Raw genomic sequence first — 17,369 nt, 5'->3', positions numbered from 1 at the left:
AATATATACAAACCTTCGCATTGGTTCCATTCAGCTCAGAATACCACACAGTTCTCAAGTCCCCATCTCCCCAATATAGCTTGTTTTCAACAAAGTCTATACCAAGAGCATTCGGACTGTCTAGATCCTTGTTATGTAAGACCCGTTTGTTGGTCCCATCCAAGTTACAAACATAAATGGCAGGTGGTGTGCCAGTATCACTAAAGTAGAGTTTCCTAGCAAAAAAACAAACAACAAGACAATGAGTACACAAACATGTAGAAACAGATACACACTTTCATAATCATAACAGAGCAAATACATATGCTGTCGTCATGCAGTTATAACACATCTGATGTGAGAACGTACTTGAGATATGGATCAATTGCTATTGCTCTTGGACTCTTCAAGTTATCTGCAATGACTTTAGGACTTGAACCATCAAGGTTTGCTTGAAGCACCTTCTTTAAGTTTACGTCAGTCCAATATAATTTATCATTTACCCAATCAACAACCAATCCTTCTGGATTGTCTACAAATTTGCTGTTTTCCAATATTAGACGATCATTTGCTCCAGAAAAGTCCATCTCTCGAATTTGCTTATAAAATTTGAAAGCTTGCCGAGTAGCATAGTACACTTTCCCTTTAGCGTAGTGCATGTCAAGAGCATAGACACGACTCAGACTGCGTTTCACATATCTAAATCCTGTCCCATCAAAATTCAGTCGACGTATGTCATAGTCATTACTAACAAGCAAGTATGGTTGTGGTCCTTTAGCTCGACAATTCTTCCCACTGACCAACTGGTAATTACCATGGCAAAGACAGTGATAGCTGCTGCCACCAGGAGCTGTTACACATACTTGTTGACAACCACCATTATTGATAGGACAACCTTCACATGTCCTTGAGTCACTGCCAAGACTCGTTTCAGCTGGACAGGAACATCGATAACTGCCGTATGTGTTGGTACAAAAATGGCTGCAACCGGAAGTTCCATTACTGCATTCATCAATGTCTAGCAAACACAAAAATTGCAAACACAAAAATTGCAAATGGAGACAGCCGCCGCAAACACACCTTTACAGTCTTTTCCATTTGATAAAAACACAAACCCGGAAGGACATGAACACTGAAACGTATTTTTTGTCAATGGAGTACAACGATGGCTACAACCTCCATTACCAGGACCGCAGTTGGCTAAAGCTAAAAATGCAAATATACTGAGTATTACATCCATAGAAACAACTTAATCATAAGCTGCCAACTCTGTCTAACATCGTAAGTGTAAGCAATGAAAAGTCTTACTAACCTGTGCACGTAGTTCTGTCTGAGTTGAGAACATACCCTGGATAACAACCACAAAAGAAACTGCCGACTGTGTTCTCACAATACTGTTGACAACCTCCCTTATTCACTGCACACTCATCTCTCTCGGGCTCCTTCAGTGGCTGTCGCACCATGTGCACGATGTGCAAATCATACGGTTGTTTTCCAGAACCAAATCGTATCTGCACATGGTCTGAACCATTATATTTGTTCACTCTGTGAATATACCTTGTTGTGAGATCAGACCAAAACACTGACTGTTCCACTTCAGACAAAGCAAACGCATTTACAGACCGTGATGTAACCTGACTACGTTCACTACCATCAATGTTCATTGATTCTATCTTTCCATTTACAGCAAAGAACAACCGCCGATCAACAAAATCAAGAGTTAGTGAGTAGGGCACATCAAGCATAGTATCTGCAATGACTCTCCTTCCAGTACCATTCAAGAACACACGTTCTATCTTAGGATTACTGCTGCTGATGTCAGACCAAAACAGCAACCCTTCTATTGGATCAACTACCAATGCTCCCGGCTCAATAGAACCAAGAGAAAGAAATGTTCCAACGTTGCTTCCATCAAGGCCAGCATGAAAGATGGAATGTGACTGAGAACTAGCCCAATACAAAGTACGGTGTAACCAGTCAACAGACAGTCCTTCTCCTCCTTGAATTCCAGACACAAGAACAGTAGGTAAGTCTGTCTCTTTAGCATCTAATTTTGATTTTCCTATCACTCCTTCAGTTTTGTCTAGGTAATAAACATCTCCTTCTCGATAATTGTAATCGACTGCTGTACAGTTTTTCAAATTCTTGATAATAGTTTTATATGTTGTTCCTTGCACATCAATCCTCCTCACTGATTGCTCACTAGCGAACAACAAGTATGGCTGAGAACCAACTGCTTTACATGACCATTTGTCTGCTTGAAGAGTGTAGTTGGCAAGACATATGCACTGGTAACTGCCTGGTTGATTGACACACACTTGCCCACAAGCAGATCTCCCCAGTAGTGTACATTCATTAATGTCATTTTCACAATTTCTTCCATTAAATCCTGTTGGACAAACACACGCTACCACACCTGTTGCAGACACTTGGCATGTCCCTCCATTTTGACACAAACATTTGGTGGCACAGTTGAGACCAAAAGAACCAGAAGGACAAGCTGTATAACAAACAAACTCAGTTAACGCTGTACCACCAGTCCATGTACCTACATGCAATCGTACCAGTAACAGAATAAATTCAGAGTTGCTTGTAGAAGCCACTATTTTAATCAAACTGCCTACCACTACTTGATGACATGTGAATTTAATACAAAGTGAATGGAAATAACTAGATACTATTTACCCCGTGCACATGTGCAATGGGTAAAGTAATCAGTTCTGCATGTTGTTGTTCTTGTTGGGTATCCACATGAAAATTGCCGATGTAAATATTTAGATGTCAGAGCAAGTTGTAATCGCCATCAAAACATTGGAACGACAAACTAGGAGCTCTATAAACTTACTGGTGCTGACAAAGACTCAAGAAGCAAGTTTTGGCACGTGACGATATACAAAGCTAGATGACTGACTGCCATTATGGGTAGCCAATAGACCTGTTTCGTGCGTCTGCAAACATTGTTTGGCCAAGACACCGTCTACAGAAACGCATCAACATAAACAACTCGGACCAAAAAGACACACCAGTGTGATTTCCCCAGCTCATGGCTGTGATTATGGATGATCATTTGTTGGCAGATTCATTGAAATGTTATAGGAAGAGTAGACATCTGCAGGAGATGCAAGAGGGGAGATAACAAGGACTGAAAATGAACGACATTGTGGCAAAACTTGTGCTCTGATGCTCTCATGAGTACTGACTGCAAGTACCAGTAGATGTTCATCCAGTGATTGAAGTTTGGTATTGATGCTATAATATTTGGCTTTGGTATATACAAATTGTTCACGTAACATTGTGCACAAGGTATAAGCATTCTAATCGTTTTAGAACACTGTCTGAAGCAGGCACTATTTAAAGGGTAACTGTAACACAAAACTAAAATTCTTTTTATGTTGGAAATCGATAGTTCTAGTTGCATACATGACAGAAAAAATAGTTTTAGATTTTTAAGCTAGTCTTCGCTGAGAAATAGCAGGTCAAAGTTGCTTCCGGTTCTTCAAGTTCCAGTAATGGGTATGGTGTAGTGTACATGTCAGAGGGGAGACGTGTCTGTGTAGTCATTGGCCTGTAAAATGACTACATCTTCATATCCAAGGCACCGCTGCTAGGGTAGAGGTGACGACAGTGACAGTTATTCTTCTGAAGAGCCTTCCAGAGGTTTATAATTGATGATAATGTTCCGTCATTGCATGAATCGCAGGATGAGGAAGGTCTGCTGGGAGCCATTAGACCACACAGGTTTGAGCTCAGCAACAGTGTCTCTGAAGCTTTGAGACCACCAGCTGCCTTGGAATTGGACAGGCTACCCGATAGCATGTCACCATCGTAAGTAGAAGTAGAAGTAGCAAACGTAATCGATTCACATCTGGGTAAGTAAACAACCATCACATGTGTAGCTGCGATCATTGTGAGATGATAGATACGTACTTGTGTGGAGTGTGTGTGCTGTCAGAACGTATTTGAGGTTGTCTCAAATGACGCGATAATAATGTCGAATACTAGCAACATTGGTGGCACAGTGTACTGATGAGTTCATGCCAAACTCTAGCTATAGTGCTGTGAGAAAGAGAACAAAATCAGTTGACGTTCGTATGTTGAATTCACGTTGACACAAGGTTTGGCATACGACTGCATTCACTACACATGATGATCAAGCACCAAGATGCAAGTCTAGTCATCTGACCTCTCCAGCCGTTTGCAGTAGTTTAGTTCTGCATGAGGTTCTTCCTTTTCCTCCTTTTCCCCGCTTCTCAAATAAGGCTCTCCTTTTCTTTGCACAGGTTCTAGAATGCTGTGATCTTGAAGTGTGGCAGCAGGTAGATGGAAAATGGTGGCCTCAATTTCGCTCTTCTATAACCTAGACCAAGTTCTTGAATAGACCTGGTTGTACGTATCTCGAAGCAATCAGGCTAAAAGTGGCTACTACAGACTCCTGTCCACTCAGTAGGACGCGTCGTACTTAGTAGTAGTCGCCCGGACGACAAAAACGTCTCTACAATTGTCATTTTTATTTGCGATTCCTACTCTCTTCTTAGCTTGAAGATCTTCGGAAATCAAAACACGCTTGCGTATGACTTGCACAAATTAGCGCATCTTGCAGCCATGCAACACTGAACCATTCTTTTGCCATGGATTCCTTTGTTTACAATACACGCTAGCGTGGAGTCCCCCCTCTGTGACGTGCATACTACACCACGCCCGTACCGGAACTTGAAGAACCGGAAGCAACTATGACCTGCTATTTCTCAGCAAAGACTTAAAAATCTAAAGCTATTTTTCCTGTCATGTATGCAACTAGAACTATCAATTTCCAACATAAAAGAATATTTAACTCTCTTGCGTTACAGTTACCCAGCAGAAGTGAACATACTGTCAAGAGCATTTGACAGAAGTAAGTCAGTAGTCTCATCAAACTTCCATTACGTAGCAACCTACATTATAAAGTATGCTAGTAACTTACGCTGGTCACAGAGACTGCCCATAAAGCCAGACTTGCAAACACATGAACCGTTACTCCTGCAAGTGCCACCATTCAAACAAGGACAAAGACGGCAATTAGGACCATATGTTCCCACATCACATCCTACATTCATATCATCATCAGATACAACACACATCCGTACGTAAAATGCCTCACGTTTTGAGCAATCATAACTGCGGTATCCATTCTGACAAGTACATCGTCCCGACCCTCTTGAGCACTTTCCGTTGTTCTTACAGAAACAATTCTTATTACAGTTAGCACCATACTTTCCTGTTCCACAATCTAACATGCAGAAATGTATTCAGTAGCATATTACAAGTTGTGGTGATACAACACGACTCTGTCAGCACATACCTTTGTCACAATACTTTCCGCCATATCCTGGATCACACGTACAACTTCCATCAACAGAATCACATAAGCCATGTTGACATTTACAGTCCTTCTTACAACCTTTAGCAACATCATACTTTCCCACAGGACAACCTGATACAGCAAGAATAACCAACAACTTAGCAGTAACAACTGTACAACACAAAAGTTACCTTGGCCTTGTTGCTTAAGAGGATGAGCAATTTTTAAGTCTCTTACATGACTGAATTTAGACAGTAGTCGGCAGTAGTAACCCTTTCCAGTGAATTTGTTGACATAGCAAATGTTATACAAAGAACTATCAACAAAAAGCACTCTGTCCTCAAACACTGACAGTGAATAAATTTCTTTTCCGTTTGTGTAAACTACTGTTCGTCCTGTTCCAGAGAGAGAAGCGTATTCAATTTGCTTAGTAGTAACATCAGCCCAATACAGTCTCTTTTTCACAAAGTCAATAGAAAGACCAGTTGGTCTGGAAACAGCACCAACAAGAGAAGTAGGATTGGAACCATTCAAAGCAGACTGCCCTATGTGAGCTCCACTACCCCAAACACTGTAGTACAGTTTGTCATTCAGAGGGTCCAAAGCAATAGAGACGGGATCTCCCAAACCAGACAAAACAACTTCTCGATCTTGACCATCTAGACCTGCAAGTGTAATGTTGCCATTCTTACGATCTGACCAATACAATTTGTTTTTCACCCAATCAATAGCAATTCCCTCAACTTGGCCAAGATCATTGTCAATCAGAACATTCTGTTTCTGGCTGGAACCCAAAAATGACGATCTCATAATTGTCTGTTTTGTAGTGTCAGACCAATACACTTCATCTCGCACATAATGGTAATCAACTGCAGATGCATTCTTCAGGTTGCGTGCCTTGCTGATGTATTTATAATTCTGAAGACTAGTGTCCATCCTGCGAAGATCTTTCTCATTTGTCAAAATTACTTGAGGAGTTGTTTCTAGATACCACATAAATACTCACACCAACTGTGTCAAAAACAGTGTTTAGCAATTAGCAATGGCATACAAACCATGTCACTTTATATAAATATATAAATACATGTAGCTTACATTCTTAACAATTTTATGCTCTGCAGATTCACATAAAGGTAACATTTTTTATAATTTAAGATTATCAAACTATGCATAGGGTTTGAAACAACTGACTGACTGTGAGCATGCTCTGATATTAAACTCTATAATCTTTCAATCTTGCACTTAAAGCTTGTTCCTTCCAAGATCTTACATCCACTTATCTTTAATTAAGTCAATACATTCTTAGCTCAGCAAAACAAACAAAAAAGTAATAACAAGCAATGTCCATGCTCTTAAAACAGATAGTAGATGATGAATTGCTAATTACACAGAATGCATATTGTCTTACTGCTGACAACACAGGCTGCTCTGCTTGACAACCACTTGTACCCAGGTAAGCAAGTGCATTGAAAACTACCATACAAATTGACACACGTTTGATCACATCTGTTCTCGTCCAAACATTCATCAACGTCTACAAAAAAATATTAGATCAAATACATCTTTCATTGATACGGGACAGTGTAACTACTAAATTACAACAAACCTTCACATGACAAAGAATCATTAGACAAAGCAAATCCAGGCGGGCATTTGCACACATAAGAAGATGGAGTATCAACGCAATCATCAGTGCAACCTCCATTTCGATCACTACATTCAGTAACACCTAAACGTACAACATAGAGTCTTTGTTTTGACATGAAAGGCAACAGTTTTAAAGAAACGTACCAAGAGATGGTTGCCTTGAGGAATGATAGACTGTGATGGCTGATGGCATGCTGCCTAACCCACTTAGTGTCAGTTGCTGTTTCGTAGCAGATAATGATGAAGTGTCGAGAGAGTTGACTGACCCCGATGGATCAGTCCATACAACATTTGATTTATAGTAAGCCACATCAGAAGGATAGTCAGATGATGATTGGAACACCTACCATAAATAACTCAACACACAAACACCAACATATGCTTACATGTGTATACCGTCACTCTGTTGTTGCCGCTAAAGTCCACACTTTCTACTCTATGTTTCCCAGGATCTGCCCAGTACAACCTTCCTTGAACATAGTCAATGGTAAATCCCAGTGGTTCACTCATGTCTTTGCTGACTATATTTGACGTTGAAAGAAGTGATGGCAAACCATGCTGCTCAGTAATAACTGCTTTCTTTATAATTGGATTACTAGTCCACTCTGACCAATATAAAATTCTAAAGCAGGAAAGTACACAATTGTACTAAGTACCAATCCAATGATTGAAAAGTCACATACGTTGTAATATTATCTGTAGTTGGATCAACAGCCATACCCCGCACATTAGTTCCTTTCATCACAGTCTGTCTTCCAGTACCATCTAATTTACTCCTTTCAATTGCATCAGTTGCTCCATTAGTCCAATAGAGCTTTCGTTTTAGCCAGTCTACAGCAACTGCTTGGGGTGTGATTCCAGACACTAAAGTTTTTGATGCTGAACCTTCAATGTCTACAAATTAGTAATATTAATAGCTAATCTGACCATGTTTGTGGAGAACGGGATGATTAGTGGTGCTTATTTCATGCAACAGAGCTATATTAGGATCTGCCAGCAGATGAGGAGATAAACATGCACGTGCAGGCGGTACGCCACTCCCTCCACTTCCCAAACCAGGAAAAATGATCACCTCGCTGACCTTACCTGTACGAGACAGTGTGTTGGTGACGTTGTTGCCAAAGAATACTTGAGAAGAAGTGACATCAAAGTCAACAGATGACACCATCCCTGACGAAATCTTTTGCAAAAGCTGCGACTTTCCTGTGGTCACATCAAAGCGCTGGAGGTTGCTGGAGTCAGAGATAATGTACAAAGGATCGTCTACGATCATAAAACGTATGTAGAGCCAAAGACGTCAATGGAAAGTGTAAATATGAATAGTAAAACTTACCTGGTAGACTAGCACATTTCTCATTGAAATAGTCATGAGTGTAGTGGCATTGCATTGAGCAGTAGTCAGCCTGCAGACAGATGACGTAATTTGATATAACTCGGAAGAAAAAGACAAAGCAGCAGTACCAGGATCCGATGGTGTAGCTGTCCCTTGACAATATACTTCGCATTTGGCCCAGTAAATCCCCACCAACACAGACAACGACCGTCAGGTTGGCAACTGCCAGACGCATGGTACGTGCTCGCGCCACACAGCGAGTTACAAGCTGGAAGGAAGCCGTAAGATTACAGATGCAGTCAACAACGATGGTGTTATATCTACATGCTCGACAAAATTCAAGAGATCTACAGAGCGAGCCATGCACGCGGGGAGGATTACGCCGACTCACAAAAATTTGGGTTTGCAAAGCGGAAAAGAGCCGCTACCGAAATTGAAGCCCTAGCCCTTCACAACGGCTAGATCAAAACAATACAACACAGCAGAACAGAAGCAAGGGCGTTGGGTGTGCATCATCCACAAAATCACAACATCTGCGTGTACAACTACTGTAGAGTCCTCTAATCTACGTATCTAGACACGTCATCTGCAGCACATGTATGCCTACCTTGCGCTCTCTTTTGCCGATTCGCTAATGCTGCCAGTCACACAAAAAGAAAGATATGAACAATCGAGTAAAACCGGAAAGTACTAGCGCAATAAGAACCAACCAAGAGCCGTGATGCCTAGGAAGAGGACACCTGCCAGCAGAGCCCTACGTAAAAACATTGTCTAGATCTGTTGACAACCGTTTGAAGCGACAACGAGGTCAGCCTACAGCAAGACGTTCTCACGCCAGATCATATGACACAAGCACCGATCGGTACCGAACAGCTATATTTAACGGTCACGTGACTTGAAATTGCAAGAATGCCTACCGACTAATTGCCGGTAACTCTTACGGGTAACGACGAGTATGGCTTGCCAAGTGCTAAATTAATGTGGTGGTTGCAAGCTGCAAGATAATGATGCTCAGTATTTCAGCAGCTGTCACATGTAGATGTCTATATGTCAACGTTCCTGTCAAATTCTGGCCCCGCCCATCTCGTCAAATGACTACATCACACGCTACTTCTTGTGTTTGTGTAGTAGGATCCTCTTTTTCTAATAAATCGAGACACTGACAAAAGGTTGCCAACATGACGCAGAAGATTGCCTGTTTCACACAAGCAGCTATTAATAGCCCATTTTGGTACACCTACAAGTTGGTCTGGTCTGGTACACAGAGCCGTATATTAGCCTCGCAAGCCAGGCTCTTCCGCGCAGTCGCTGAGCTAACCGCACGTGAATCACACGAGGAGGAGGACTCCGAGGAGCTTTTACCGGAATTGCTCCAGCGCGAGAAGAGCCTGGTCGCTTTCGAGAACGTCATAGTGACGTGGGACCCCCGATCGGATTTCATAGCTTGATAAAGCTAATTCGATTTCCTAAAGAGCTCGTTTATGTAATTGCGCTGATACACGAAGCAGAGAGGTAGCCCTCCGCGGAGAGCGCGTGAACACGAAATCCAGCGAAGCCGTTGATGGACGAAGTGCTGGTGAATAATGAGCGTAGGAATGGCCTACATGGGACTGGTCCGCTGAACCTACACTCTCCAGCAACGTTTCGTTCTACTGAACTCATCTGCAGGTTTGCGCGAATTGAAACAGACGTAGAACTATTCACCACTCCTGCGCGTCTACTCTGACATCTATAGCCTGTGGGGGAAATGGTGTGAGAACTGCCGGCCCAGTTTCACTCAACGGTTCATGAAAACAGTGGCCTAGAGCTTGTTGCAATTGACCTCTCCGCGTGTATTGCTAACACAGTCTCTGTGACGGTACTTTCCACTCAGCAAGCAACACTTTTGTACGATATTGACCTCCTCACGGTGAACTGGAAACATCTAGGCATGGGAAAACAGCAGTGCAGTGGACCTACCATGTTCAGGAAGTGTAGAGTTGACTCGTAGTTGCACGTGTACACGTACGACTTGTTTCAATGCACGGTTTCTGACTGCTACATATATACACTAACCGCGTACAATGAGTTCATTTCTCAAACTACCGCGCTGCAGATCTAGATTCGGCGGTGTGCTGTTGGCGAAACTGAATGCTGAAAAGGAGTCGTGACACTGCAGAATATTACATGGCTGAGCTGTCTGCATACGTACTAGAAGCGAACGATGATGTCAACTACGTACTTCGTGCAAAACAAAAGCAAGTGCGTGAAGCGATGTCGCATGTTCTCAACTTTCATACCTACATGCTTACCTAATAGGATTAGCTTTATCAAGCTATGAAATCCGATCGGGGGTCCCACGTCACTATGACGTTCTCGAAAGCGACCAGGCTCTTCTCGCGCTGGAGCAATTCCGGTAAAAGCTCCTCCTCCTCGTGTGATTCACGTGCGGTTAGCTCAGCGACTGCGCGGAAGAGCCTGGCTTGCGAGGCTAGCCGTATATAAAGAGAGTTGCGACATAGGTGTTGAGGTCACGTGATGCATGGGCGCCATTTTGACTCCAACTGCACGTGTACGAGATCCGTGTTACTGACTGTTTTTGGGTTTTTCTTTGACTATCGAAGGTTGAGAGCAATGCCCGCCTGCTGTGCGTGGGGTTGTTCCAACAGACATGAGAAAGGGCATACCATGTACAGGTTTCCGCGCGATCCTGCCAGAAGAAAAGTGTGGACAAGTCGAGTCAGCCGAAAGAATTGGACTCCTACACTTTATTCTTACTTGTGTGACGTAAGAAGAACATTGTGTACAAGCATGTATGAACAAATGTCAAAAAGAACGTCCTAGCAAACGTCTTAGGCCTGCTAGAGTGCTGTAGCTAGACTGTGTGCACAGGGTACAAGAATATAATTGATTGTTAGTTTCATGCGGCATTTTGGATGGTGCCGACAAGCTCGTATATCTGCAGTACACATTAGAACACTGTACAGTTCGGTAAGGTTTGAAATTAGTGCTTGTTGGCTGCTCTCACGCTACCTGCAGTATAACTTTTGCGATTGTATATACCTATACATTTACTGCCCACACTTGATACTAGTAAAATTACCGTAAGAAGCGCCTTGTAAAAGTTCTGTTTATTTCTTCAAGGCTCATTTTGATAGCTCTCAATTTGAGCAACACAGGAAAGATGGAAAGAAGAAACTGAAATGGAATGCAGTACCAACAATATTTCCCCACCGGAAAGTTGGCTCCAAGAATAGCAGAAAGTCTCGAAACAGCACAAAGGAAGAAGACTCTCTGAATGCTGGTGCCCAAGTAACAACAGATGTGCAAGATCACAGCTATGCTGCTGATGCTATGCAAGAAGACCATCTGTCACCTGATGAGGGTAATGGTCTGTATTGAGATATGTCATCTTGTTTGAAATGATCGTGAATGCATGTTAGTTTGTGCATGCTCGTTCTCATCACTTATTTCATTGGCATGCTGTACTCCTGCTAACATAATGAATTTTTTATTTGGTCTGTGGTCACACTCTTCAAGTCTTTGAAGATTAGTGGAAGAGAAAACTGGAAGCCTGTGCAAGCAGGTGTCATAATGGCAACAACTTCTGTGCTGGACATAAAAGAGGAGTTGCTTGGTAGTGGACATAAGTTTCTGCTGACTTCACACCTCACTCAAGATTGTCTTGAGAACCTTTTTAGTGTAGTAAGGCTAAACAATCCTGTACCATCACCTGTGGCTTTCAAATGTGCACTAAAAATCATCAACATTGCTCAGTTTATGAAACCTGTAGGTGGGAATTGTGGAAGCTATCAAGATGATGACTGTGGGTTATTGTGTCCATAGTATTAAGAAAAATGAGGTAGTGTGTGATGCTTGCCTTGAGTATGTCTTAAATTCAGCTCCAGATCATAGCAGTTTTGCAACACTAACTAGTTTGAGAGAATTCAAGAAGGGCAGTCTTGAGCATGTTACAGGTCGCACATTTTGATATGATGTTGAAAGTAGAGCTAATGTTTTGAAGTATAACAGAAGATACTTTGATGGCTACCAGAAATGTGAAAAAGGTTTTGATACGGATGGCTGAAGAACTCACTGATGACTGTGTCTATCCCACATGTCATAATATTAAGAGGAAAATGATAGCTAGATATTTCAATGTACGTCTGCACATTTTCTGCAAGGGAGTACAAAGGAAAAGGAAACATAACTTGGAAACAACCAAATTAGGAGGAGAACTGGGGAGTCGAAGCATGGTAATGAGAAAACTGATAACGAATGTGAAGTAGGAAGGATGTGAATTGTGTATACCATGTAGTTATGTAGAATGGAAGACATCACTCTACCTTTGTTTGAGATATTTGATTAATTGGTAAACATTTTGTTGCTTTCATTACACCCACTTGTATGTTTCAGTGTCTTTTTTCATCATGCATTCAAAACTATGTCCATACATTTATTCCTAGTCTATAGGAATGTATATCAGCAAGCACATTTTGTACTTACATATACATCAATTAACGTATTAATTAAATTACTATACATCTCCTCAGGGACAACATTGTCAACAGGTAATGAAAATATACATGTCTTGTTTATGTAGACATAGAGGGTCAATGGGCGGTTGGACCCTACTATGTTTTTGTATTACAGTTTTTATGTATCTAATTTTGTAATTTTCTGCTTTTATTTTCTAATTCTTAATTTTATTTTCAAAACAGTAATTTGAAAGACCTAATATTTTTTAATTTAAAATTTTAACATTTCAATTTAAAATTTAACTAAATATTTTAAAAATTTAATATTAACGTTTGAGTTTTAATTAATTTTTACTTTTTAAAATTGTTATTTTGTTTTTCTCTTTTACTTTAAAGAGGTTATTGTTGTTGTTGCTGTTGTGGTGGTTGCTGCTGTTGTTGTTGTTGTTCTTTTAGGTTGCTCAGTGACTCACGTAAATTTAAAATTTTATGGGCATAAAGAGTTTTTGTCATTTAGAGCAACTATTAATTTTTTTGCAGTTTGTATAGATTTTTTGTATACACACTATTTCAAATATATGTATAGAGAGAGTATGATTACTGCTTAGAATTTATACTGCCTTTTGTAGTGTGCGTAGTCTCGCTTGATTATTTCTTTAACTGATTGATCGTTTTCAAAAGATTGTACGTCTCACTTTGCTCACAGATAAGTCTAAGATACATGTTGCACAGTTAGGGTGACATGAACCGAATTCCGAGGCTAACGCGAGAGGTTCTGCAAGAGTCCTTGGAAAGTGACGTTCCGATCGCCTAGTTCTCCTTCGAAGGTTTTCTGTTAGAGTGCATAGGGTGCGAGGAACAAATCTAGGGTGTAATTCGGTTTGTTGTAAGCTTCATATCTCTCAGCGACTACTTTCTGAAACCAGGACCAACGAGAAGCGATACGTACTGACGTTCAGTCGACCTCGATTTTACGCTACAAGTTTCTGCTTGAGTAGGGCAACAGCTCAGTCTAGTATGGAAACGCCATTTGTTTCATACGATTTTTTCCAGATTATTGTAGTTGCGCAGTTGGAGTCAAAATGGCGTCCAAAATACGGGTTGTCGCAACTCTCTTTATATACGGCTCTTTATATACGGCTCTGCTGGTACAGCTAGTCTCGCGTAGCCAGACCCCTTTCCGCCGCGTCCTCCCCGGCGAAATGGGGTCTGGTGAACGGCCTTTGATGTCGCTGTGTGCCACGTAGCCAGAAATCGGCTATCTAAAGACCGGTCTTTGTTTCCTAAACACTTCACTAAAGACGAGACTGGTATGCACGCAGTGCAATCCTATCTCATTGGCTTCTCTTGTTTCGTAGAGCACAACTCGAAGACTACAGCTAGAGTCGTTGCTGTTTGTGAAATCTGCATGTTTACAGCAGCGATTAAACGCGGCTGCGGGAACGTTGACATTGACAGGCTTCGATTTCACGCTCGTGTCAATCTGTGGAACATGCAAGTCTCTACTACTTACATTATATGATATCTGCCTGGTCCTGAGTAACCTTTACGTAACGATCAACACTGCATGCGTATACTGCATGATCATCATGTATTAATTCATAGATATACATATAGGGTAGTACATAGCTAGTCTAGAGTTTTTTTACTAAATCTTTTGTACTAAATACGGCAACTGTTGGTCGCTGTATCTTCTGCTCAGATCAAAGTTGGGATTCCACTTTACGTTTCCATCAGATTGTATTGATTTGCAAGAATTTTGTCTAGTTGATATGTATTCGAGTGCCTCCACAGTCGAGATGAAAGAAAAATTTTTGATGTCATTTAGTAAAGTAGACAGCACATTGAGAGTTCTGATAGCTACAACAGCATTTGGGACGGGTGTTGACATTCCCAACATTAGGTGGATTGTTCATTGGAGTCCTCTAAGACTCATTGAAGATTATGTCCAAGAGACTGAGCGAGCTGGAAGGGATGGCTTGACAGCAACTGCACTGCTTGTATATGGACATCTGCACAGGACAGTTTCATCCTCGATGAAGAAGTATGGACAAAATTTTACAACTTGTCTTATGAAGTGCTTATTTGCTGATTTTTTATTTGCTGGTAGTGAAGACAGTGCAGGAAAAGGATGTGGTTGTTGTGATATTTGTGTACTTCGTTGTGACTGTGGTAACTGCTGTACCTTTGACCTTCCAGTGAAATAAATAACTGCATGTTGTAATAACTGTCTAAAATTCTAGATCATGTAGCGCTACATGCATGATCATAAATCATGCAATGAAACATAACTGTCTGACATGTCGACGTACTTTTGTGTTTGATGAAACCACCAGATGCTATCACCTTGTTGAGCAAGAGAAAACAATTGGATGGAAGTAGTCTCCCTTAAGCTCCACATACTCTGGAAGTTACACTGCAGGAACACGCGTAATATCTAGCTCTTCCAAACAACACATCGAATCTGTACGTACCACCTTGGGACGTCCAGCTTTTCTGTCAACGTGGTCTCTTCCTGGTTGCTACTGTATGTGTTCACCAAAGCAATGTACAAAACACATGAAATGATTACCCAAACACAGAAAGACGACTCATCTTGTTTCGATGACGTCATGCAGCTCCAAGCCCTTCCAGATATCGCTCACTCTGGACTGTCTGTGGTCGCTTTAGACGTCAAAAACAGCAAACAGCAAACAGCACCGAGTACGTTCGCATTCAGTCTCCGTTGTGACACGAGCGCACAACGCTAGATCGTACGACGTCGATCATGTCTGCATGAAATAGAAGCCTGTCGACGTCAACGTTCCCGCAGCCGTGTTTAATCGCTGCTGTAAACATGCAGATTTCACAAACAGCAACGACTCTAGCTGTAGTCTTCGAGTTGTTCTCTACGAAACAAGAGAAGCCAATGAGATAGGATTGCACTGCGTGCATACCAGTCTCGTCTTTAGTGAAGCGTTTAAGAAACAAAGACCGGTCTTTAGATAGCCGATTTCTGGCTACGCGGCACACAGCGACATCAAAGGCCGTTCACCAGACCCCATTTCGCCGGGGAGGCCGCGGCGGAAAGGGGTCTGGCTACGCGAGACTATGGTACAGCCTTATGTAATCAAATTCTTCAGCCTGTGTCATACTAATGTTAGTAGCTAGGAACGGAGTTCGATTAGACTTTGACGTTGTTCTAGCCTCTGTACCTGTCGATATTGAATTTTAGGCCGCTGCCAAGCGTTAGAAATTGCAGATACGTTAGAGAGCGTAGCGGTGAAATGGCCGATCAGAAATGACACTTGCAGTGCATCATACGCCTTTGAAGGCGTACACCGGTTCTCAGTTGAAGCTGCAATGCGTCATATGCCTACGTACTGCACGCTAATTAGCGAAGAGCCACTCGACAGTCGTTTCCTGTAATCTACTACGCCGACAAAGTACACTGGTAACTGACGCTACTAGGGACACATGATTAACGCTGACCGCAAGGGTTGGAGTATTCGGGGGCTGTAATCCACACTGCGTCTGCATGGGACTGAGGCTAACTTGGCGCGGTAAGTTCGTAGTCCTCAGATTTGCTTGGATGTTGCTAAACTGCCAGTTTGGTAATTTATTTATACTCTAACAAGCTCCAATGCCCGGCTTCGCCCAGGGGACAACACATGCCAGGTGCTTCTCCTTCCACTTCATAGCACCGCAGTTGACACACACGTTTGTCATAGAGCCAATACAACACGGAAGTGGAGGAGAGACAGGTCGCCTTTATAGGTAGAGATTATAGCAGAAAGTATCTAAGAATGCGTTTGATGGTTGGAGAGGCAGAAGGGGTGTAGCCAGGTCACGTACAGTTTGTATAGAGAACCGTTTACTGTCACTAATTAGCCGTGGTGTAAGTGCTTTTACCGTCTAGTAGCAGCCAGACAGAATTCTCATTCATAGTTATATCCCGTTCAATGGTCGTTTCAAAAATCCCGTTGGTTGGATTAGCGATTGGTTGAAACCATTTCGAATTGGACGTTGCTGCCGTTGCGAGGAACAGGTGTATCGAACTTGGCATCTATTCGACACGTGTCCAGTTTCAAAAAATCCCGTTGACTGGATTATTGATCCCGTTGAAGCCATTTCGACAGTCCCGTTGCGGAGAACAGGTGTATCGAACCTGGCATCTATAATTTCGACGTGAATCCCGTAACGTGCAAGTCACGTGCAATACTTACCCGGATAATCCGTTCCCCGTATCTAACGAATGCCGACTTCCGTCATTTCGACAGTCCCGCTGAACGTCGTCTCTTCGAAGACGTTGGTGGCGTTTCGGGGAACAGGTACATCAAACACGGCAGCTCTTCGACGGTGGTAGACTGGCAAACGACTGTGGGCGTATTTTTCAAGACCCGGATATCAGCAAAAAATATCTTCTCTTTCCCAGCGTCGCCCGCAATAAACGACACGCTCGGCGCGTACCGTCCGACGTCGGAAACGGGCAGTCTAAATTCGGCGGAGATACGATGCGCCGTTCCGGAGATATTCGCGCGCGAGCGGAAGCGAGTGCGATCGGCGGGAAATGGCGTCGTCGTGGGAGAAGTCAGGAAGACGATCACGGTCTCACTTTCGAGATTAATGAATTCGG

At 42.3% G+C, this 17,369-nt stretch overlaps 2 protein-coding genes and 2 long non-coding RNA genes across 4 annotated transcripts in view; 1 reads left to right on the top strand and 3 right to left on the bottom strand.

Annotated features, from left to right (window-relative positions):
- The window catches only part of LOC134181462 (uncharacterized), a 33,678-nt gene extending 24,548 nt beyond the window's left edge, over positions 1 to 9,130 (bottom strand). Inside the window, exons 1-18 of the mRNA XM_062648735.1 lie at positions 9,008 to 9,130; positions 8,905 to 8,934; positions 8,426 to 8,565; positions 8,298 to 8,367; positions 8,051 to 8,227; positions 7,648 to 7,858; positions 7,361 to 7,586; positions 7,109 to 7,307; positions 6,924 to 7,046; positions 6,726 to 6,851; positions 5,509 to 6,300; positions 5,318 to 5,449; positions 5,117 to 5,245; positions 4,940 to 5,062; positions 1,292 to 2,479; positions 1,060 to 1,185; positions 349 to 997; positions 14 to 215 (exon numbers count right to left, since the gene is read on the bottom strand). Coding sequence (XP_062504719.1) covers positions 14 to 215; positions 349 to 997; positions 1,060 to 1,185; positions 1,292 to 2,479; positions 4,940 to 5,062; positions 5,117 to 5,245; positions 5,318 to 5,449; positions 5,509 to 6,300; positions 6,726 to 6,851; positions 6,924 to 7,046; positions 7,109 to 7,307; positions 7,361 to 7,586; positions 7,648 to 7,858; positions 8,051 to 8,227; positions 8,298 to 8,367; positions 8,426 to 8,565; positions 8,905 to 8,934; positions 9,008 to 9,065 — 4,701 coding nt within the window. The 5' untranslated portion in view covers positions 9,066 to 9,130. The remainder of the gene's footprint in view (positions 1 to 13; positions 216 to 348; positions 998 to 1,059; positions 1,186 to 1,291; positions 2,480 to 4,939; positions 5,063 to 5,116; positions 5,246 to 5,317; positions 5,450 to 5,508; positions 6,301 to 6,725; positions 6,852 to 6,923; positions 7,047 to 7,108; positions 7,308 to 7,360; positions 7,587 to 7,647; positions 7,859 to 8,050; positions 8,228 to 8,297; positions 8,368 to 8,425; positions 8,566 to 8,904; positions 8,935 to 9,007) is intronic.
- Positions 3,483 to 4,232, bottom strand: LOC134181595 (uncharacterized). Its single transcript, XR_009970178.1, has 3 exons — positions 4,163 to 4,232; positions 3,907 to 4,035; positions 3,483 to 3,844 (listed from the first exon to the last, which is right to left on the bottom strand). It is a non-coding gene; the product is annotated as an uncharacterized LOC134181595 (long non-coding RNA).
- A 1,676-nt stretch (positions 9,131 to 10,806) lies between the features above and the next one.
- Positions 10,807 to 13,368, top strand: LOC134181247 (THAP domain-containing protein 2-like). The gene is made up of 2 exons (XM_062648489.1): positions 10,807 to 11,063; positions 11,421 to 13,368. The coding sequence occupies exons 1-2, from the start codon at positions 10,815 to 10,817 to the stop codon at positions 11,676 to 11,678; spliced, it is 507 nt and encodes a 168-aa protein (XP_062504473.1). The 5' UTR covers positions 10,807 to 10,814; the 3' UTR covers positions 11,679 to 13,368.
- Positions 13,369 to 14,258: 890 nt separating this feature from the next.
- On the bottom strand, positions 14,259 to 15,798 carry LOC134181233 (uncharacterized). Its single transcript, XR_009970102.1, has 3 exons — positions 15,229 to 15,798; positions 15,067 to 15,170; positions 14,259 to 15,008 (listed from the first exon to the last, which is right to left on the bottom strand). It is a non-coding gene; the product is annotated as an uncharacterized LOC134181233 (long non-coding RNA).
- Positions 15,799 to 17,369: the final 1,571 nt, after the last annotated feature.

This window comes from Corticium candelabrum, chromosome 6, assembly GCF_963422355.1.
Source record: "Corticium candelabrum chromosome 6, ooCorCand1.1, whole genome shotgun sequence".
Lineage (NCBI taxonomy): Eukaryota > Metazoa > Porifera > Homoscleromorpha > Homosclerophorida > Plakinidae > Corticium > Corticium candelabrum.
This window is presented reverse-complemented; position numbering and strand designations above follow the sequence as displayed.